A 22,749-nucleotide genomic window follows, 5' to 3' on the forward strand; every position below is an offset into this window, starting at 1 on the left:
GGGTGGGCGAAATTTGTGTGATGGGTGTAATGAACATATGGGGAAGTTCAGTACATATGTGCACATGTGCGTGTATACTGAAAAGAAGAGTTATAAAGTACTTCAAAATACAATTTGTAGTCCAATAACCAGTGACCAATATATGTCAATTTAGTAGTCATAAGAATAAAATCATCACCAGGATGATGGGTAAGGAAGAAGGGCCTAGAAACATATGAGAACGCCAAACCCAGAGCTGAAAAGAGATGAATTGATGATCCTCCATGAATCATTTTGATACATATTCCACTTATTTTCAGAAAGAGAAAAAAAAAAGCCGGGAAGACACATCAAGAGGATGGGAATCCAGAATTGTACAAGTCCGTTGAGACTTTTTAGCGTCCAATGCGGGAAAAGAGAAAAAAAACAGCAAGAGAGGCCCTGTAGCACCGATGAGGATATACTTCCCTCGAAAAGTGACGAGAATCAAATTTTTAATCCATAAAGTCACCTCTCAAGATTTTCTCCTGGAAGAAATCCGGCTTATTCTGCTTCGGTTGACGGGGCATTTCCCGGCTAGGTTGCTCCATTGACGCAATGGAAGCGGCACGCTGGTGGTGACCGTTGGAACGCTGGGCTGCCTGCGGGGAGACAGGGCTGCCAATGGAAGGAGCACGCTCGGCACGAGAGCGGAGGGCTTCTGACCAGTTAAAGCCTTCGCCTAAGGGTCGGCGTGATGCGTTAGATCTCTCATCCAGAGGAGAGGTTGAAGTACTTGCGGAAGATCTGGTAGCAATGATGGCCGAGCCGGCCGGAGGGGAACGGCGCGGGCCTACGGCAGATGGAGGGGGGTGGTTTCTACCATTGCCTATGCTTCCTACGCGAGCATCACGCAGGGCCTGTGCACCAAAGGAGACGCGTCTCCCAAACTGCGAGTTGGGTGAGGTTCCTGTTCCTTGATCGTCCTCGAGGGCATCTTCGGCGGGGACATTAGAGCCCATTGAGCTAGATAGGCTACCTCGACGGAAATTGCGGTTGCCACCGAAGGCGGACGTCTGAGTGGGGGAACCAGAGAGGCCCAGCGTGGTGATTGACAGCCGACGCTGGTTGGACTGTGGGTTTGTAATATGGGTGGATGGATTGCTCGGCTTGGAGAAAATGTCGGCGATGGAACCGCGACGTGGACGGTTCTCCGCGTTTGGGACCGAGATGGGGGATGTGCGATCGTTAGACATTGTCAGATGAAGAAGGGTCTGAACTGAGAACAGGAAAATCTGGACGGACTAGCCGCCCTTCTCATAGAAAGAAGAAAATTGGAGAACCGAGCAAGATGAAAGTGACGAGAATGGTGTGATCTCAGCACTTGGAAAGGGAGGAATGACGGGAGATCTTGAAGAAAGATTGAAATATTTGAAAGAGTTCAGATGAAAATGAGATAGAGAATTGAGTATAGAAGAAGTTGTAAGTTGGGAAGAAAGAAGAAGAGAAGTGGGAAATATACTGAGGTTCACCGAGCAGAAGAAAGCTAAGCATCACATTATCTGGGGAAAGTGGCGCTAAGTGGAGAGTAATGCCCACGTGATGTCATCTAACTAATTAGTGAATTTTTGATTATAACTAGGGTATAATAGTTGACTCGAGCTATTATAATTTTATAACGTGGTTATAACTTGGTTATAGCTGCTTATGACTGGTTATAATTGCTTACGACTGGTTATAATTGGGCTTAATATTTCCAAGGTTTCACTCTAGGAATGTCTTAACCGAATATTGAGGGACACTATATAATGTATAATGTTATATAAAGCTATGTATATACTCCGTGTATATATAGGGTATAGGATATGAATCATGGCGACTTCATATATTCGAATTGATTTTACAGTCCACTACCTATAACACATATAATAGTCAAGCTGTTTTACAGACATTTGGGGAGAGGGAGAGAGAGAGGGAGAGAGAGGGGGGGGGGGGGGGGGGGGGGGAAGGGTATCATGCAGAATAACAAACGCCAATCCCTGCAGAAAAGAGGGGGGAAGAGGAGGAGGGAGGGAGCATCGTTCGTACCATAAGAACAAGGAGAGAAAATAAGTTAAAAAAAAATGTCAACGTACATCGTGTATTGCTCGTTTCCCATAAAGTGTTATATGTGCTGGATTTCGAAATTTCTGGTATTTGAGCCAGAAATTCCTATCCTTATTTTATTGTTCCAACTGGAATAAACCCCCACTGTCGATGTCTGCCACTTCAGGCCTGGAAATAGGGATATTGATAACCACACAGACAAAAGACAGAGCAGATCATTCCCAAGTCAGGAAACCAGGAAATCAGGAATTTCAAGGCAAATGAAACAACTGAATCAGCCTACGGCCAATCGTTGGCTCGATTTCAGTGCCATCACGAGCGATTTTGATTTCCCGATTCGCATTCCAAGGGTTACGAAGGCCACGAGTGCGCTGAAAGGGCACTCGCTCCGTCGAAATCCATTGAATGCGGAACGGTTTACCAAAGGTTTGGCCCTCTTCCGGATCCTCAGGATCGATGCTCTTCTCGCTGGAGTTGTCATTTTCATCTTCCGACGACTCAACTTCCCAGAAGATAGTACCCCGCACGGAATCATCGATGATTCGGCCTTGGGGCGCTGTCGAGGTGGCTGCTGTTAGGGTCACGTCGAGATCGTCGGACCCGCCCAGCGGGGGATCGGGCCGAGATGGCATCTCTAGGGCAAGCTCTTCGTCATCGCTGATTGGCGACATCATACGTGCGTATCCAAAATACTCGCCAGATTTGTTGGCAGAGAAGATTAAATAGACATAATCGGTATTCTGGGCAAAGGTCAGTTTCGGTCATTGGCTGTTACTGCATAGGTCTATACTCACCTCGAAAGCCTGATTCATCGCCGCCTCGTTGTGCGACTGCGTAGCCCAAATGCCACTTTGCTTGCTCAGCTCGAGATCCTCCACCGTCAAGCTTTTAACAATAAAGTACCGATCTATCAGCCGGGCTGGTGGTGGATAGTTCCCCGTAGCAGGCGAGGCTGAGCTGAGCTCCGGGGCGATTGAATGGTCCTCGCCTGGGTCTGTAGCTGTAGCAATATCCTCTAATCGTGGCCGGAGACCATGATTCACGGGACCTGTCACCCCCGCTGAGCCAGACCCTGGAGCAGTAAAACCCTTTCGTAATCGGCAGACAACGCGTACGCCTTGGAATCGGGAGTCGTGGAATCTCGCCAATGCCGCGACACAGGCGGCAGCTGACTTGTAGTTCACGAATGCACAATTACTCTTGGAGATCAGGAACACACTCTCGATGTCGTTCGTTGCATCTTGCGAGAAATGGTCCTTGAGATCCATGACATTGGCTCCTGGGGGGAGATTTCCAACCCAGAGCGCGTGGCCAGATTGCTTTGGTTTTCGGGGTGGTCCTCGTGGGGTACTCGGCGCGGTCGGGGCTGGTTGCGAAGGGGAACTATTGTCTTTAGATATATTGCATGTTAGTAGCGGTTTCAATCACGGTTCCAAAGCAAGAGATTCGAAAAAAAAGGCTCACCGGAGAGGAGCGGCTGGGGCACTAATTTCATGGGATTCGATCCATCCACGATGGTCTTTGAGACGTCATATTCCAATTCCGCCATGCGTTTATCGGCTTCTTTGCGCAAAGAGCCCGGTTTCGATGGCGAACTTGGGTTAGCACGGACTGGAGATGCAGCCTGGGGCATTTGGCCGGGAGACACTCCATGTCCATAAGGGGGACCGTATGCTAAATGGGGGTAATAGCCCGAACCATAGGGAGATACTTGCCCGGGACTGAGATTTTGCATTTGGGTTCCATGTGGATAATGAGTTCCAGATTGAGGGCCTGGGTGTTGAGGGATCGCATACGGCGGATAAGCTGGGTAAGGCATACCGTACGCCATGCCGGAGTTGTGTCCATACGGGGCCATTGGCATGGGATACATCATACCTTGCCCATGAGCCGAGTACTGATCATATGGCGAACCTTGTGAATGACGGGCTGGAAAGGAGTATCCCATGTTGCCCATATTTAAGGGAGAAGGGGCGGTTCCATATCGAGCTTCTGCGAAGCTGGAATAGGGTCTGGCATTGGAGGGTCGCGCTGAAGCAGGAGAAGCATCTGAGAGGAGATTTTAGTCGATATAAAACCTCTATGGACATTTTTTTTGGAAAGGACTAACCCTGTTCTGATACCGGGGCTGTCCCATCGGCTGTCTTTTCTGAAGAAACATTGCCCATGGGGGCTGTTGAAGGAACTTCAAATTGTAATGAAATGAGCACTACATTTTTTATAGTATTTTAGTGTGTGTACAAAATGGACACATCCTACTCGAGATCTTCCTTACCAATTAAGTCAAATAGCCGGGTACTATAGGGAATCCCACAGATCCAGATCAGACTTGTTCACGCGTGAAATCCGATAGAAAAGATAATAGAAGAGAATGGAAGACGGTAGAAAAGGGGAACTGTAAAGATTCAGATCCAGAAGGGAATGTAAAATCCAAGCTATGCAAGTTAGTTCCAGTAAGGAAATATAATTAGAATGTGGGATTTTGATGGTAAGGAAGAGGAATAGAGGAATTGAGGAAATTGAAAGGGGAGACAAGGAAGAAAAAGAAGAAAAATCAGCGCACAACTGCACTAACACTCCCCCCCCCCCCCCCTTCTCCTCTTCTAGGCAATAAGCCCACGAGGCTCACAAAAATAAAGTAGGTGGGACAACGGAAAAGATATCAAAAGAGGGATTATAGAGAAACAGTGGGTTAGGCACAATAAGGGGAAGTTTAAGGCGAATATAATCTGGAACAGGTCGAAAAAGTATACCACATCCTAGCCTAGCTAGTCTAGCCAGACTAGCCAGACCAGCCAGACCAGCCAGACCAGTCAGATATATGAGGGGAAGGGGGAAGAGAAATACCAGATCAAGGAGAATATGAAATTTATCTAGAAAAATAAGAAAAGAGTTGACTCACCTAGAAATTTGTTTCAAAGGTCGTCTGTGTTACTTGACAATAGTCTAGACAGGACCAAGAGCAAAAACTGTTTTTTTTTCAAATGTTGGTAAATGGCATTTGAGCAGAAGAGCTGTAGGAAAAAGAGGCTAAAATAGTGATCTGAGTTGGGTGAAAAGAGAAAGAGAGAAGTATAAGGCAGGAAAAGAAAAAGGTGCCCGAAGGGAGATAAATAGTGTATTGTATATTTTGAAGAGGGTCCTGGGGAAAATTGAAGCCAATCAACTTGACAAGTGATAGGCTATGTATGTCAATGGCTTTAATAGTTTCCAAGATTTAGAAAAAAAAGAATACTAATAGGGAAACCTTAGAAAATAAGAAAAAAAAAAAAAAGAAGCATAGGTTCGGGATATATTGTATTATATATTGTATTATATATGGATTATATATGGATTGTATATGGATTATATATGGATTATATATTGTATTATCATGTATATAAGCATTAGGCATTTTATAAATTGAATATATAGGCCTATTTTTGGAATTTCTTTTTATTGTTTTCAACCCTATATAATTCAATATATACAAAGTAATTCGGGAAAATAATTTGCTGAGTATCATGTCATTTGTGCAGGGTCTGCATCAACGCAGATCATTATTTTTTCTTTTTTTTTCCCAGTCTTTTTTAGCCGTCTGGCGGGTCCAGCAGAATTGTCGCGGTTGGGGCAAAATGTTACCTGAGAGAGAAATTGAAGTGACTTACACACCCGGGGAGCCTCTTCGAGCCTAGACCAATCGAGTTCAAATGCCATAGATTTGCCACTTTCAGGGGAAAGAGGACTAGGACAAGTGTTGTGATAAAAAATCAAGAAACCCCAATGAGGGAGGGTAATGAGAAGAAGAAGAGAGAGAGAGAGAGTACAAATGGATAGAATGAGATCGTGCAACCTGTACGGTACAACAGTACAGTCATATGTTGCAAGGCCAACGCCTATCAGACTTGGACAGAATGAGGCGTTTGGGATGCGACGGGGCGCCTCATAACAAGGGGAAAGGACCCGATGGAGCTATTTTGGATACACTCCCACTAGGCTCGATCATGATCCAACCAATTATGAATGGATATTTCCTTCCGACGTCTTGGATATTGGGAAGTATACAATATTGTATACTGTAGTTCGAGTTGAAGCCCATTTCAAAGACAAAAGGGACCATGTGCTACTGTATAGTGCAACAGAGCACGGTTGTCTGATCCTGGCCCATGGTAGCTGGGGGGGGGAAGCCTCAATATATGGTGTACTTTGTACGATGTAGTATTGACTCTGGAGCACCGTTTCAGAGTATATGCCGTGGATACAACATCCGTACCGTTTAGTGGGGATCAAATGGAGGTTGATCCCGAAAAAAAATAAAAAGAAGTGAGACATAAATCTGCACATCAAATTAGGGGATATTTCCCCTTCCCCCCCCCCCCTTCCAAGAATGAACCAATTGAAAAATAAAGTGACGGAGAGAGAAGAAAGGAAAAGAGAAAAGGGAAGTGAAGTTGGGATCCACTCAGTTTGTCCCCGGCATCTCGGGCCAGCCAATCAGAGGTTGTTATTAAGACTATATTAGGACTACCCTTCTACAAAGCCTCTATGTTAGCTGTTAGCTCTTAGCCACAACTAAAGATCTACATAGATAGATATAGTACCAAGTTAAATGCCTAAATGCCTCCAGAGTCATTGTGGCTGTTTCTGATATATCTGATTGGTTTGATAGAAAGCCACACTACAGTGGATATATATGTATGCCTTCTTTCACAGTGTATATGTATGTATATTGTTACTATATATATTCTGTACGATGGTCTGCCCAAACTACTATTTTGCATAGGTACACCTGTGATTGCCACACGAGGAAATAAGAGATAGACCAAAGAATTGATCATTCTCGTTCTTGTTTTTGATGGGTACGTACCTTGCATAAGACCTGGGAATGTCATATTTCTTAATATTAGTAGATATAGTAGAGAATAGTTCATACATATGTATTCTACTATGCTTCATTTCTTGGGCACATATGTTGTTATATATATTGTGGATACGTTGTATTTATTATATTGGCTGTTAAGTATCGGACTATTTACCCGGATCAGCTGACTAGGTTCTACACTTCAATCGACATAACTACATATTTCTCACACAGCACGGAGGTATACTTTGTCCATCACTCATATATTATTGTATTTCCAATGCCCTTTGCCTACTATCGACCACTACGATGGAATGGAGTATGCTCCAATTAGACTATAACCCTGTTTCCAAATCTGTATTCTAGCGCCTTCCATGCATGCTGCATACGATGAATAAGAAGAAATAGCGAAGTCTAACGGGAATTGGCGATCACTCTTAACATGAGTGGCCCAGCATCTTCTCGAAGTGTTGTCATTATTCCCTGTGGAATTAGACGCCACATGGACACCTTAGGCGCCCCACTGGATCCCCTGACGTCATGGAATTCATACATGTCTCTTCTGCCTTGCTATATTGATCCATGACTCGAGAAAATCATGAGCCCCCCTCTATGGCGGACGCCATGCTGGGGCATTTGACAACGGGAACCCAATCGAATACACCACCCACCCTAATACCAGCCTGCTACACAGGATGGAGCAACCCTTCACAGCCACCACGTCTCCATATCTTCGTATCCATCCATGTTGTATGATGTACGGAATAATCCGTAGTGATTGATGTACGGAGTACGGAGTACTCCGTCGGTGTTTCCACTTTCTGCAAACTGCAGGTCCTACCACAGTCGGCCACCGCTAGACGCCACAGCCCCACGGCTTTGCAGTTCTAGCTCTGTGATCGTTGGGATCATCATCAGCTGCTGGGGTCAGTGTGAAGGTTTGGGCGCATTGCCACTGTTAGGCAACTTCGTTTCTGTACAAGATACAGTACCAGTATACAGTAGTGTACTGTTTGATATGGAAAAGTGGTCGGCGAGGGGAGGCGAAAAACAGGTATATATGCCACAGGAGACAACCTATGTAGATAACGAACGGTTAGAGAACTTCATTCACCCATGGCCATCATGATTACTGGTATAGTAGATTCCCCCCAAACTTCGATAAGTACAAGTCGTCCGGAAATTCGGACATAGATGTCAGATATGGAGATACACACCAGAGCATAACTACATATGGTAAAACAGAATAGTCGAAACTCAGGGTAAAGGCAATAGACCTAAGCCATATTTGAATTTGTCCTAGGAAGACAATAAACCAAGAAAGTGGTGAGCAACCATCCAAAACAGAATTGACACCAAGAAGCGGAAAATAATGAGAAAGAAATCACCGCCTGGGCCCCATATAAGTCAGAGCCGAAGAGCAAAAAAAAGGGGGGGGGGGGGGATAAAGATTCCGACGACCAGAAACATAAAGCAAAGAGCGAAAGGAAAATCCAAAAGTCATCAGAGGGGAATTTTCATGCGGAATCTCATTAAACACTGATATAATTACGATTATGGGTGGCGCGGCTGATGTGCTATGACGGGGAATATAGACAAGATAAAGCGCGGAGGATAAGCCCTTTTATCGATCAATTCCAAGTGAAGCCACTTTCCCCGCAAAACGGGCACCAGCGCTTCCTCTCTTGGAGAGCTTCTCTCTATCTTTGTCTTTGCTCTCTGCGAGAGTTGGAGTGTTTGATGAAGAGGAAGATTCCTTGCTGCGGATAGTTGGGAGAGAGCCTAGTGTATCGTTTGCAGAGGATTTTCCACCTAGTGGCGGTGGAGGCACGCTAAAAGCAGATGTGCGGGCGGTCCGTTGGCTGAGGTAGAGTTTGGCTGCGGGGGAGAGAGGGATGGAGGGGGGTTGTGGCGGGATCTCGGCACCGTTTTGGACTAGCAGCTCGGCGATAGGAAACGGGATGGCCTTTGCGTTAGACCTGGCGACTAGAGTGGTCGGCGGGGGGCCTGGGGACGCAGGATCGGCTGCGGCAAGGGCTAGGAAGGTTGCGTGGGTGTTGCGAGAGCGATCGGTTATGTTTACATTGCCGCGTAGGGCGAGGCCATAGAGGACACCTTGGATGTCGTTCTGTTTGATCGACGCGAGAAGTGTTTCATCAGGTGTCGCGAAGCGAGAACGTGGTGAAGGTAGATTCTCAACGTACGTTCGATCAACATATTTGGCGGTGATGAATCTCAACCGCTGCTCTCGTGTAGAACTGGCACTTGGCTTGAGAGTTTGATCTAGGGTCGCCTCCCAAATCATGTTGCTGACGCGGTTGCCAATCTGCAGGAGAATTTCGACGATATCGTTTGAGAAGGAATGTACATCCAATGTGAGAGAGCGGATCTTGGATATATGCGTGCCCAGAGAGCGGTGAATTCCACTACATTCAATGCAGAGAATGATTCCGAGGTTGATGGACACCCACTCAACCTTGGACAATGATCCGCAATCAGCACACCAGTTGTTGCCTTGGTCCGCATCCCGTACAACCTGCAGTAGCTTTGCGGGATTCTCTTCAAAGCTGTTGCTATCATGACGGACATAGCCCGGGCGGGCGCCGACTGTTGTTCGGCGGAAAACGCCAGCGTTGTTGCTAGAGCTAGAGGAGGAATAGGAATGGTGGCCAGACACCGACGAGCTTTTCCCTGTTAAAGCAGACCCGATATCCCGACTAGCCGGGATATCATTCCTAGATGCGGAGGGAGGTGGGGTCTCTTGGCCTTCAACCGCACTCTGTAGCGCGTTGTTGATTGACCTGATCCAATTTGACATGTCGTCCTCAGATGTGGCTTGGTAAATACGTTTGAACTGGGGTGTGATCACTTCAAAACAGAACCGTCGTTCCGCGTTTCGAGCTTCACGAACGGACGCCATACGCAGATCGATGGGGTCCATGTGTAGATCTAGCTTTTGTTTCCAGTTGCTGTACTCGGATAATTTTCCTTGATCCAAGACAATCCAAAATCTGAGAAAGTTAGAAGTTTGATCGACCATTCATGCCGCTCGTACTTACTTGTGCCACGCCTGTTTGTTGATTCCCTTGGGATCGATGTGAGACCCCGGACGGGACAGTGCCCACAGGAGGCCTTCTTTTCGCTGTTGGCCACTGGTTCGATCGGATCCAAGACTGTTTGGTTCCTCGAGATCTCGGATACCTTTGAAGCGATTCTGGCCCGCAGTACCAACCGCCGTCGAGTTTGACGCAGGTGCACTGATTCCCGTAGCAGATGCAACCGATCCTGCATTTACTTGAGACGAAATTGAAGAGCTGTTGCTAATGACCCCTCGAAGCTGGGAGCCTGTGCTATCAGCCCGACCAAGTTCAACCTCAACAGAAGGGACGCCATTGGAAGTTCCAGGAGGGATAGTAGGTACACTCGTCGTACCGGTCACTGCATCGGGCTCAAGATACGGGTTACTGCCATTTTCCAGAGCCCGGCGCTTTTCTTCACGTTCTGTACGCTGGAATTGAAACTCCTTATCGGCCTGGTTCACCTCGTGAATTAAGGCATCTAGTTGGGGGGTCATTGTTTCGACATTTTTGGCGGCTAACAGGAAGTTCTTGGCCTGGCAACTTGCATACTTGGTGAGATGTGAGAGAACCTCTTGCTCTTTGCGACCTCCGTGGAGATCTTGCATAAACGAAGAATAATCAAATCGTCTCAGTTCAAAATTCCGCCGTTTGATTTGATACTTTGTATCACTTTCAGCACGCTTCTTCTCTTTCAGCGAATCCTGTCGCTGGCCAAGATACCGACTAACATATGCATAATAGTCGCGGCTCTCTTCGTCCCACTCCTTCTTTTTGGCTTCTGCTTGTTTGATATCGTTATTATATAGCTTGACCAGAGGATCAATCACGAGCTTCTGAAGTTGCATCGTGTTGAGCTGCTCGTATTTCAAAATCTGCCGAGCGATCTTCTCGAAGTAATGATCTAACGCAGGTTGAATGGCATTTGCATTGGACGTGGACGCATCATTCAATGAGCCTATGAACGCTTCCATGGCCTCGTTGCAACTGGTTTGCGCTAGCTGTGCGCTCTCAGCTTTCTTGAGCACTTTTTTTATTTTGCTTCGCATGTTGCTTGTTTTCGCTTCTAGCGCTTTCATAGTCGCTCGGAACAAGGGCCCATCCTCTACCCCGCTCATCTCATCACCTGCTCGCGAATGTGGGAGATCCACCTTGGCTGGTGGTGGGGGAGGGGGCACGGACGGCGGAGGAGGGAGCGGAAGAGACTTCTCCGCTAGCTCAGGCGAAACAGTGGAGGGGACCGGGCGTGTGGATTCGGCATCGCTATAGTAAGATAGGACGGATTGAGTTGATGAAATACGAGAGCGCGGGAAGACGGGTAACTCTAAGTTTGGTGATGAGATCTGAGGACTCGGTAGTGGACGATTGGAGTTGTGCACCCAGAAGGAAAAATGGGCGAGAGTGTTAAGGCGGTTTGTTCTTTGGTCGTAGTCTAAGAAGCTGCAGCTGTTGCGCCAGCCTCCGCCTTTGTCCTCTGTTGCTTTCGGAGGTTTCCATCTCCATGACCATTCGAACGACACAGACGGGCTGCCCCCAGTAGAATAATCTCCGATCAGCTGGACATTAGAATTATTCTGAAGGTTGGGGTTCGCATGGAACTCTCTTGTGATTAGATTATCGAGTTCCTTGGAGTTGGATGCGTGAGCGAACGTGAGACCCGTGAGACTGGTGTCTGCCACCTCGGGCATAGTTGTTGAGACACCATTGACGGAGTTTGGAGCATTTCCAGTCTGTGTCTGACGAATGATGAAGGTGAATTTGAAGATTAGCTCCTCGTCGTTCGACAAGCGTAGCATGAACGTCGGAACTGGAGCGGAGGAGGGGGTATCCGGGTCCTGTTGTGTTTGGTCTTGTTAGCCAGATGACCTCCACGCATCCAGGCTGTTGGGCACTGCGTACCTGAATATATTCGATCGGAGTGTCATCGCCGACATCGCGCTTGGCTGCGAACCTCGCCGCAGGGAACGCGTTGGGGGATAGAGTCAAAAGACGACGTCGTGAGTTGCTTATCGTGACCGATGCGATCGAGACTATTCACAAAAATTTCATCAGTATATCGAGAAACGACAAGTGTTTCTGATCCGATGATTTGAACTTACAGCGATTCTGATCCTTGAAAAACAAGTTCCCCGCATCGTCGAGGCGGCTGGCAACATTCCCCATGATGGCAAAAGGATCAGATCACGGCGCGAGAAAGGGACCGAAGTAGCGGGACCAATTGTTGGCCATCGACGGTCTGCAAACTTGCAGTCGGATGGCCTTTGTATTGAGGCGTGCAAAGAGACTGATTAATCATTCAGTGGTGTGTCTAAGGGATGAGAGAGAGAGCTCAGAGATCTGAAGGAGGGGGCGAGAGTGATCGGATAAATGCGTAGGTAACCACCCCCATATATGGATTGATTTTAGTTTAAAGCTTCTTTTTTGAAAAAAAAAAAAAAAAGGTCTTCAAGTATTTAGACTTAGATTGAATTTATATTTATATCCATTATAAAGGTATATGTGATTTAATTATCCTTTAGTTTGGACTTGAGTAGTATTTAACAAGGGAGGGGAATAATATCCAACTTACATATATACTAGTTATGACCATAGCCTTGCTTATGACACAAAAAATGCTATAAATACATTCAGAAACGTATATACCTTCTAAAAATATTCATATTAATAGGACTAACCATACAAATCAACGAAACAGTCTGGTATCAAGAATTATTCGTAAACATCGTGAAGACTCGTGGCCCCCGAGACCCGAAAAGCAGAAAAGAAAAGAAAAAGGAAAAAGGAAAAGAAGAGAAGAGAAAAATTAGGGTGTCAAGTCTCAAGTCGCGAGTTGACCTTTCCCATTATGATCAGTGGTGATCACACCAGGCGATACGGGGCGCTCACGACTAGAGAAGTACCGATGCCTGTGCTTATGGCCACCGGGCTTTTCATCCGCTTCTACCCATCGCATCACCTGTCCTCGTAGATCGCGCATCTCGTGGACTCGTCGGGAAAGATCTCCCCGTTGCTTGGATTGGCCACTGCGCTCGTTGAGCTCATCCTCTTCCGAACTGGAGATTGACAATGAAGACGCGCTACTTTGCTGTAGGAACGTAATCATATTGCCTTGATTCTTCTTAAATTCACGCTGCCCGTCCTTCAATTTTCCCATTCGTTCCGCATCCGCCTGGCAGTCCAGAGTCGTAACGTGGAGACCGGGGAAGTTGGAGGATATGAATTCCTGTAGAAGTGGTAGCTTCTCTGCGTTCGGACGATAGGTTCCACTGTCGTTATCAATAAAGAGTTCGTAGTCCGCTGGATCGGTCGAGATAGGAATCCCTTCTTCGGTTTGGTCCAGATCCTCGCCCTCATTGTGGTCCTCATCTTCCTCCACGGGAAACTTGTGCGTAGGCACCGTGTCAGACTCTGCACTCTCTGCACTTTCCGCATTCACTGCGCGCTCCGCACGCCTTTCTGAGGAGTTACAGCGATGACGGTGTTTGCGCCGCCGAAGGAAGAATTCACCTGAGTACGCAATATAGATAGACACGTCACTGTGCATAGTGTGCTTGCTCAGCATATCGATGCCAAATTCTTTGCCGGTCTCGGTAAATCGGAATTGTCCGTCCAAGGTGAGCACGTAGGTGAAGATCCGTCCACCCTGACCATAGTGCGCAAACTCCAGAAACTTCTGGGCGAATTCACGGCAAGGCGTCTGGACGGACCCATGCAAAGTAGTGCGGTCGAAATTGTAGATGCGCTGGTGTTGGTGATGGAGCGCTTTATGCAAGATACGCCCGCGTAGACTCTGCGACTGGAACATCCCCGCTACGAATGGCTTGAACTCTACATAGCGATGGTATAGCTCTGCAGGTACGGGGCCTGTAAGCTGCATCTGAATAGCCTGGAAACTATTTGGGGTCAGTATATAAAAGGCTTAGGTTGAATGGAAAGGAAGACACACTTATAACGGCTAATAGACTTGCCACTACCATCTGTGCTTTGAACGTGATCTTTAATGCCAGCCAGCCGCCCGATCATAGGAGAAAAATGCTTAAACCAAAGGTTGGGGCCGATAGTGTATATCTGACCCCCCTCCGTGCCAGGAGTCTTGCCGAGGCATTCGATACTGACTACTAACCAAGACTCCTTTTGGTGACCAGTCGCAAAAGCAGAGACATTAGTAAAGACGTAGACACGCTTGCTCCCGAATCGTTTTTTAACCTTGAAGGACTTCTCCTTGAAACCTGCCCAGTCCTCCGAGAGGGTAGGAACATCGATGAAAGCGATTCCCAGCTTATCATCATGATCCGCGGGGTCCTCGTCCATGAGATGACATTTCAATTGAAACCCCGAAGCGGGGACATTTGCAACAATCCACTCGCATTCCCATTTCGGGTTCATGTCCTTGTGTACGGTCGGGGTGCGAAAGCGCATGACGGGGTCTTGTTTATGGCGTTTTGGCAGGTCGACTATCATATGGGCGGAGACATACGGATCGGAGGAGAAACTGCCAAAATCCGCGATGGGAAGCTCCTCTGCGCGATGGAATGTAATTTTGAGGGTATAGCCTGGCGGGGCATGGGGAATGGGAGTGGCATCGAAGCCTCCGGCAGGCTTTGATTCTTCCTTCATAGTGACCCGGTGATGTATCTTGTCAGCCTTCTCGACGAATTTGGGGCCATATTTGTCAATGGGATGGACAGGCAATGATCGGGGTTGGGAATCATCCATGGCCTAGATGAACAAAATTAAAGATAAGAATCAAGTTAAGAATATCAATAGCCATGGGGAAGAGGGGAAGAGAAAAAAGGTAGAGAAGCCAAGCTTTCAGCCTTACAAATGAAGTACCTAATCCTATTAAGGAAATGATGAGACCAGGCAACAGAGATTATATTTGCCAAGAAATCACTGTACAGAGTACGGAGTACTGAGTACTTTGGAGTATTTTGGGGTACTTTGGAGTATCTTGACTACCTTGAATACCTTGACTACTTTGGAGTACCTGAATAGGGTTATTATGGTCTCATTTGAAACAGTTCAAATGCTTTTCGTGCTTGATTTGGTGGTCAACCCTATATATTCATCATGTCTTAACCGCCTATGTTGTGTACAATATCCATATAGATAGGAAAATTTCCTTATTTTTCTATCAAAATACAGACTTGGCAAGGAGACATCTGAAGAGACATCTAAAAAGACTACTAGAGGACCACTGAAAAGATTGTCAAACGTACTATCAAAAATGACGTGGCAAGGCCACATAAGTAGCCAACTATTCTTGTTCTAATATAGAGAAATCAATGCAAGGTCATAAGGATCATGTGGGTGATAATAAGAATAATAAATAAATAAAAAATAAAATAAGGACCAGCTCCATGAGTCCTTGCGTTCGTGGGATAGGAACTGACGAATGTGGCGTATTGGGGAACTTGGCATGTAAAGGTGGATTCTCTAGGTTCCTCGGAAGAGGAACTGCATGTCCTCCGGAGTCAGTTTTTCCAGTGCCGCCGCTTGATCCTTATTCAAGGTACCCCGGATGAGATTGGCTTTTTTCTCTTGAAGTTGAATGATTCGCGACTCGACCGAGTCCTCGATACAGAGCCGAGTGACCACACAAGGCCGCTGCTGGCCAATTCGGTGACTGCGATCGGCGCTTTGCCATTCTGCCGCGGGATTCCACCATGGGTCAATAATGAAAACTCGGGAGGCTTCCGTCAGGTTGAGTGCCACGCCACCCGCCTTTAGAGAGACTAAGAAAACCTCAACATCGGGCTTAGTCATGAAATGCTCAATGGACTTTTGTCGCTGTGCTGGGGTCATTGATCCATCCAACATAACGGTATTGAATCCGGCATGGCGTAGCCGCCACTCAACCAGTTGTAGCATGGATGTGAATTGGGAGAATATTATGGATTTAGGCGTATGGCTTTTGCTTCGCTCCTTGAAGAGTTCGTAGAGGAGCATCTCGATTTTCGTGGACGAGGTCCAACTCTCCATGGAGATGCGGTTGATGATGGAATTCTTTTTGACAGATTCTTCATATTCGGCAAGGGTGGGTTGTTCCAAATCAATAGAAAGAGCGATATGACACCGTGGGCAGTCAACATGCTTGCTATCGTCCTGGAAAGATTGGATATAGTCTTTGGCGCATTGGCGACAGAACTCATGATGGCACTGAGACCGAATGGCATCTTCTGCAGGCTCATCACAGACGCAGCACACAGCAATGTTGAACCCTACTTGAGCTTTTTTCTTCAGAATGAGATCGGGATGGTTGGCAACCTGACGCATCTGCATGATCAAACCGAAGATGTTGGCATAGTTGTTCAACATGACACCCTCGCTGACATAGGTATCGAATTTTCTTGTTGAGTTCGTCATGATGCTTCGTGAGAAATCTTGCTCGATCTCACCGAAAAATTCATTGTGCAGCGTGATACGTTTAGGTGGGAGCTCCATTGAGGTTGTATGCTGTTGCTTCATCCGACGGAGCATGATATGATCGGTGATGAGACGGAGCTTGTCGAGACCATCTTTACGTTGTTGCTGAGTTTTCCCCTCGATGATTGGGTTGAGAATCTCCTTGTTGAAGATTGAAATATGCATAAACCCAGTGTGAGAGCATTCAGTGCAGCGGCCTTCTTTAGTCGAGGTCCACTGGAGTTGTTCGCAGTCACACTGCTTGCAAAAGTAGCATGCGAATGGCTTCACTTGTAGAAAGCGTAGAAGGGAAAAGAATTCTCCAATCCGATTCTGTACGGGCGTGCCCGATAGGCACCATTTGTAATTAGCCTCCAAGGCAAAACACGCCTTGGCAACGCCCGTGGTACGCGATTTGATACTATGCGCCTCGTCAAGAATGAGGCGGTGATAGTGAACTGCGTGGATGACACTGTCCGCTTTGACCATCGTTGCACCGCGAGAGAAGCCTTTCTCCTGCTTGCGGTAAATGGATTCGAGACTTGCATAGGAAATCATGATGACATCGTATTTGCGAATTTCAGCTCGTGTCAACTTTTTGGTTTTCGCGTCAGAATTGTGATAGACCAAGACTTTCAGCTTGCCATCTGTGTATTCTTTGATCTCGGATACCCACTGCATCAAAGCGACCGGTGGCACGAGGACGAGAGTCGGGTCGGGTTGGGGGAAATCGGACATGATGAGTGAAACTGCTTGGATGGTCTTTCCCATGCCCATCTCATCACCCAACAAACCACCCTTATATTGAGTCTTTTCCTGTGCTACCATCCAATTCAAACCCTCTAGTTGAAACGGCTTGAGTTTGCGAGTTATCGAGGCGGGTTGCTTGGCTTCCGCTGGTTGGATAATCGGCTGTGCTTTGAGCACATCCCACATGGTCCCGATTGTGGGATGCTTATTCACAAGGTTCTTTCGGTCTTTTTCTGCCTAGGTGATGATTAGTTATGTAAGGGCATATGGGGAAAGAACCCGGCTTACACGACGAGCTTTCCGCTGCTCTTCCCAGGTTGGGGGCAGATCTGCTTCAGAGTCGTGAATATCATCGAGGCCTTCCTCAAGATAACTGGGAGATCCGCCCTCTAGTGGATCATCTGAAGTATCCGAACCAGCAACGCCAAAAGGAAGCAAGCCTGGTGGCTCAGGGCTCAACGGAGAGAAGAACACTGGCCTAGAATCTGGGTCCGAGTCGTATTCCAAATGTGCATCAATGAATTTGTCTACGAGCAAACGTTGCTCCGTTGTCGGACGTGGGTACTTATATTCGTCCATTTGAAGGGCATGGGCCAGAGCGGTATCAGCAGCCTCAAGATCAGTTTGGACAGATAGACCACCCATAGGTCGTTCTACCGTCTTTCTTTTAGGAGCATGGGCTAGTGGAACATCAGAGGTATCATCACCCTCGGCCAAAACAGCCACGGATCGTTTTCTTCCTCTTTGTAAAGCCCCTAGGGATAATGCGCTCGATTGTAGTTTCTTTACGCGATCAGCCGCATTGATACGCGTTGAATTTTTGGCTGCAATGTTGGTGTCAGGTTCAGTAACCGCAGCACCAACACTAGTAGCTGGGGTACTGTAGCCTGTGGACAGATTCCCGAGGGAACTACGAGAATTGGAGTCAGTGGGCGATTCATTTTTCACGGGCACGACCACCGCAAGTTTGTCCGAAGCAGAGTTGTCTGGTGCCACCGAGTCCGATAGATCGAGATAGTCATCCTCATCTGCCTCAGAATCTTGGATAACGCGAGGGGGAGATTGAGGAAGAAATGAACCACTGGCTCTTAGAGGTCCCGATCGACTTGATCGACGGAGGGGAGATGAATTCCTCAATGTCGGTTCACTAAATTGTGAATCGTCGTCCGAGTCAGGTATTGTGGCTCTGGGTCTCAGATTGTGCCTCATCATGAAACTGAGCGGATCTAGTGAGAGGCAAAAAGACAGGGTTTGAATGGAGGGTGCTAAATTGTAACAATGGATCTTATTAGCCAGGTTTGAAGAATATATAGGGGAAGTGACACGAAGGGGGATGTGGGATCTACCTGGGAAAGCCGGCTTCACTTGTTTGTGTTATGATGAAATACTTGCTAAGAGAGGAGATGAGATGAAATAAGCCGAGAAAATAGAGATGAAAATAAATGAAAGTATAGGAATCAGATGGAATCCAGGTAATCAAGAGAAAGAAGAGAAGAGGATGAAGTCTGAGAGGCAGCAGGTGCCTGAACCAGAAATTTTCCTCGGAATCCCCCGATTTCCCTTTACTAGTTGTTCTTTTTTTTCGGTTTTTTTTTTCTTCTGGTGGCAAAATATTTATTTTCAGTAATCATCAGCAGCAACTTTTCAAAGTCTCTCCATATCTCTCCTTCTGTGTATTCCCCCAGTGTACATTCCCCTTATCCCCCATATCCCCCGTGTCTTATCTCAGATAAGACCGCGTTAAGTGAAACGCGAAATCGCCACGGGTCCAGTGACTCGGGCCCAGACCGACTTTGAGCCTCACTTTTACAAGTACCTCAGGTAGTCTTCAAATATGTGAGTACCTAGTAGTTTTATCCTATATGATTGTATTCAAGCTGACTTTACAAAGGACAGGAAGGAGACGAGCAAGGCAGCTGAGACAGCCAAGTCAGTCTCAGGGCATTCGGGGCCCGTATGTTTTGGTTCCACCTCAATTCACCCTCAGGGACTAACCGTAACTCTAGACGCTCTGCCTTGACTGACTATCTTGCTGTATGTTAATCTCTCTTTACCTGGATGGTTCTGGTTTGGCTTACTGGGTTTAGTCAAATAATATCTCAGCCCAACAAATTCGGGATGATTGGGACCGCCGGCAAGCCGAGGCACAGCGCCAGCCTGACCAAGCACAGCAAGAATCATCCAATGCAGCTGAAGAATCTAGGTCTCCATCAGTCTTGGAGTCACCAGAGGACCCGATCAAAAAGCGCAAGCGCGAGCAAGCCATTGCAAGGATCAAAAATTCTAAGGAGTTTGCTAAACGAAAGGCTCGCCTTACTGGTGATTGCGATGATGATGACAACGACGATGACTTCCTTGCGCTGCAGATCCACGAAGCAAAGAACCGACCAAAGCCAGGTCAGCTTGCAAACTGTGAGATCTGTGACAAGCGTTTCACCGTGACTCCCTACAGCAAGGCTGGTTCAAATGGAGGCTTGCTTTGCGTTGATTGCTCTAAGAAGCAAAAGGCCGATGAGAAAAAGCCCCCGCAAAGAAGCGTGCCCCTGGAATTGGACGACGTCAGAACCAAGCTAATCTACTTGATGGACTGACTCCTCATGGCACCCAGACTCTGCTGGAAACTTGCATCAAGGTATCTCCATGGCATTCAAATTCCCCTGCATTGACCAATGAATGCATGCTAACCATTTTCTAAGAAAGTGGCAGATTATATCCATGATATTGAGGACTTCGGTGATCTACCTCCGTCATTACTGTTACGTCTCGGTCAGATCTTGTCTAGAAGGCGGGCCGTGACCTCACGGACCTTAGATCTGTTCTTACGACCTCAATACACATCCATCGACCTGTTTGATTGCGCTAGTAAGTAAAAATTAATTTCTATCTTTGAAGTAAAGAAAGTCTAACAGTGGCTAGAACTCGATACGGATGATTACCACAGGATCCTGGCTTCCATGCCTCGTCTTACGAGGGTCAACCTTCGGTTCACCACTCCAATGAAGGACCAGATCTTCCATTATATGATAGAGCGCGATATGCAGATTAAAGATCTCCATCTGGATGGGCCAAACCTTGTGACCGATGCCTGTTGGCGCCAACTTTTCATGAAACTTGGTCATCGTTTTCTGAGCTTGAAACTGTGGAACCTGGATGATGCCTTTGACAACGAAACCGCTCGACTGATGTGTCTTCATTGTCCCAACCTTCGGCGACTGAAACTGAAATTTTTACACAAAGTCGACAATGAGATGCTTGAGGGAATTTCGACGCTTAAGTCGCTTCAGCATCTGTCGCTGCGTTTTCTGCACGAGACCGAGACTAAGACTGAGCTTCTGCTTGAAATCATGGGAAGCATTGGTCATCAGCTGGAAACTATCTCTTTGGAGGAATTCGAGTCGGCTGATGACCGACTCCTACAGCATATCCATGAGCATTGCTGCCATCTGACCAAGCTTCGTCTTACCCTGAACTCGACCTTCACTGATAAAGGGTTAGCTGCGTTCTTCACAGACTGGTCTAACCCGGCCCTTACCTATGTCGACTTGAACTCCCTCCGGGATGTGGACATGACGAATCCTACTGGCCCAGAGGAGCCTATTGGGCTTGCGTCCGACAGTTTCATTGCGCTTATGGAACATTCGGGCTCGAAGATTCAACACTTGAACATCGCATCGTGCCGTCATGTTTCATACAAAGCCTTCGAACAGGTTTTTGCAGAAGGCAAGATCTATCCCAACCTCAAATATCTTGACATTTCTTTTAGCACTGTCATGGATGACTACCTTACGCAGTGCATCTTCCGGTGCTGTCCGGCCCTCCAAAGATTGGTTGTCTTTGCTTGTTTCAAGATTCGCGACGTCCATATCCCCAGGGGACTTGCTCTGATCGGCACCGTGGGAGCGAGTATCAAAATCGACGGAATCACCCAGACCGAGACAATTTAAGTGGCACATCACGGTGGATCGACGGAATAATCACCCCCTTCTCATGTAGTTTAGCGATATCGTGATATGAGCATATTTATCTAAAAAATTGAAAGAAAAAAAAAAAAAGAGAAAATTGCAGGTTAATCTGGTTTCGTCTACTTGCCTCTTGGAGTAGCTCTGTCCTTGCTGACGTAGGACTTCAATAATATGATACATTTCGCCCAAGATGATATTACAAAAAAAAAAGGTTAGAGACATTATATTAGCACTGTAGTGCCTCTTTCTCGATGTTGTAACCACAAGGAGAATAAGCGCGGTGAAAAGCAAAGTTTCTACAAAATGACCTTTTCATGTATAATATGGATGAGATATTATGTATAATATACATAATACCAATTACTCGGGACTCGCTGAGGCATTCATACAAAGGATCTCATTCATTCAATATCATATGTCTTTACGCCAAACACTATAATGTACGTAACCTCGTATATCACAAGAAAATGCAAACCAATTGATAACATCCATGATGTTTTATCCCATTCGCTTTCCAATCTCACTCTGCCAGCCTCGAGTTCTCTCAAATCCATTGGAGGCAGTCTGGTAATCGAGCATCGCCTGGTAAACTTCCTCCTGAGTGTTCAACACAAAAGGTCCATACTGAACAACCTTTTGGTCTAGAGGCTGGCCAGCCACAAGGAAGATGCGTGAGTCCCTTTCGGCATTATCTGGGACAGAAAGTTCAACAAAGTCACCCTTCTGCTCGAATTCGACGTTTGTGAATTCCTTCACTATGCGAGTGGAATCATTCGAGCCAAAGACAGTCTCACCGGCCAAAGTGTAGGCAAATGAGTTCCATCCTTGCGGCAGAGGCTGCGACATACGGCCGCCCGGCTGGATTGTGATATCAAAGATCCAGACAGGGGTGTAAGCCAAGTCGCGCACAGAGTCAACACCATGTGACTGGCCCGAGATGACCTTAATCTTAACGCGGCCCTCATCAACCATGGCGAGAGGGATCTCCTCAGCGCGCAAATCCCGGTAACGAGGCTCACAGAACTTCAGCTTCTGGGGCAGATCGACCCACAACTGCATACCGACATTGGGGCTACCGTCCTCGTTCTCGTGGGGCATCTCGGCGTGCATGATGCCACGGCCTGCAGTCATGAATTGCAGATCGCCAGGTCCGATGGTGCCCTTGTTACCGGCGAAGTCTTCATGGTCAACGCCGCCGGACAACAGATAGGTGATGGTCTCCTGGCCGCGATGGGGGTGGTCCGGGAAACCGGCGCCCTTGCCGATGGTGAAGTGGTCGAGCATGAGGAACGGACTAAAATTGCGGAGCTTGGCTGTTCCAATTGAGCGGCGCACACGGGCACCTGCGCCTTCTGCTTGCTCAATGGCAAGGAATGCCTGCCGGATTGCGCGAGGAACGGACATGTCTGTGATGGGGAAGAATATAGCAGTCGCGGTTTCTAGGTTGAGGTGGTGGTTCGTCTGATTGACGAAATTTTTTGACGGAATGTACTGTGATAGACTAGGAGCTTGTTGCTGGATGAATGTGAGAAAAGAGTCTTTGATAGTGGGGTTATAGGCAAGGAGGATTCCTGTGATGCAAATTAAGAGTGGTAGAAGTAGTTTCATGGATGAGACGATGGTTATTTATATGCGAAAGGAAGCGATTGAA

General features: G+C 47.1%; 7 protein-coding genes across 7 annotated transcripts; 1 reads left to right on the forward strand and 6 right to left on the reverse strand.

The window, feature by feature from the left end:
• Positions 1–473: 473 nt before the first annotated feature.
• On the reverse strand, positions 474–1,214 carry N7479_001067 (uncharacterized protein; the record flags this gene model as incomplete). Its single annotated transcript, XM_057248764.1, has 1 exon — positions 474–1,214. The coding sequence occupies one exon, from the start codon at positions 1,212–1,214 to the stop codon at positions 474–476; it is 741 nt and encodes a 246-aa protein (XP_057113196.1).
• Positions 1,215–2,315: 1,101 nt separating this feature from the next.
• N7479_001068 (putative YT521-B-like splicing factor) lies at positions 2,316–4,232 on the reverse strand (the record flags this gene model as incomplete). The annotated part of the gene is made up of 4 exons (XM_057248765.1): positions 2,316–2,804; positions 2,859–3,454; positions 3,529–4,113; positions 4,175–4,232. 4 exons carry the CDS (start codon positions 4,230–4,232, stop codon positions 2,316–2,318), a joined length of 1,728 nt encoding a protein of 575 aa, XP_057113197.1.
• Positions 4,233–8,528: 4,296 nt separating this feature from the next.
• N7479_001069 (putative ARF GTPase activator (Csx2)) lies at positions 8,529–12,144 on the reverse strand (the record flags this gene model as incomplete). The annotated part of the gene is made up of 4 exons (XM_057248766.1): positions 8,529–9,915; positions 9,964–11,816; positions 11,881–12,011; positions 12,081–12,144. 4 exons carry the CDS (start codon positions 12,142–12,144, stop codon positions 8,529–8,531), a joined length of 3,435 nt encoding a protein of 1,144 aa, XP_057113198.1.
• A 655-nt stretch (positions 12,145–12,799) lies between these two features.
• Positions 12,800–14,697, reverse strand: N7479_001070 (C2 domain protein; the record flags this gene model as incomplete). Its single annotated transcript, XM_057248767.1, has 2 exons — positions 12,800–13,874; positions 13,928–14,697. 2 exons carry the CDS (start codon positions 14,695–14,697, stop codon positions 12,800–12,802), a joined length of 1,845 nt encoding a protein of 614 aa, XP_057113199.1.
• Positions 14,698–15,417: 720 nt separating this feature from the next.
• Positions 15,418–18,348, reverse strand: N7479_001071 (DNA repair protein RAD16; the record flags this gene model as incomplete). Its single annotated transcript, XM_057248768.1, has 2 exons — positions 15,418–17,373; positions 17,425–18,348. 2 exons carry the CDS (start codon positions 18,346–18,348, stop codon positions 15,418–15,420), a joined length of 2,880 nt encoding a protein of 959 aa, XP_057113200.1.
• A 744-nt stretch (positions 18,349–19,092) lies between these two features.
• Positions 19,093–21,080, forward strand: rad7 (uncharacterized protein; the record flags this gene model as incomplete). The annotated part of the gene is made up of 4 exons (XM_057248769.1): positions 19,093–19,170; positions 19,224–19,694; positions 19,833–19,998; positions 20,053–21,080. The coding sequence occupies 4 exons, from the start codon at positions 19,093–19,095 to the stop codon at positions 21,078–21,080; spliced, it is 1,743 nt and encodes a 580-aa protein (XP_057113201.1).
• A 516-nt stretch (positions 21,081–21,596) lies between these two features.
• Positions 21,597–22,706, reverse strand: N7479_001073 (pirin family protein; the record flags this gene model as incomplete). Its single annotated transcript, XM_057248770.1, has 1 exon — positions 21,597–22,706. One exon carries the CDS (start codon positions 22,704–22,706, stop codon positions 21,597–21,599), a length of 1,110 nt encoding a protein of 369 aa, XP_057113202.1.
• Positions 22,707–22,749: the final 43 nt, after the last annotated feature.

Source organism: Penicillium vulpinum (assembly GCF_028829585.1).
Source record: "Penicillium vulpinum strain IBT 29486 chromosome Unknown utg000001l_segment0_segment0, whole genome shotgun sequence".
NCBI classification, from domain to species: domain Eukaryota; kingdom Fungi; phylum Ascomycota; class Eurotiomycetes; order Eurotiales; family Aspergillaceae; genus Penicillium; species Penicillium vulpinum.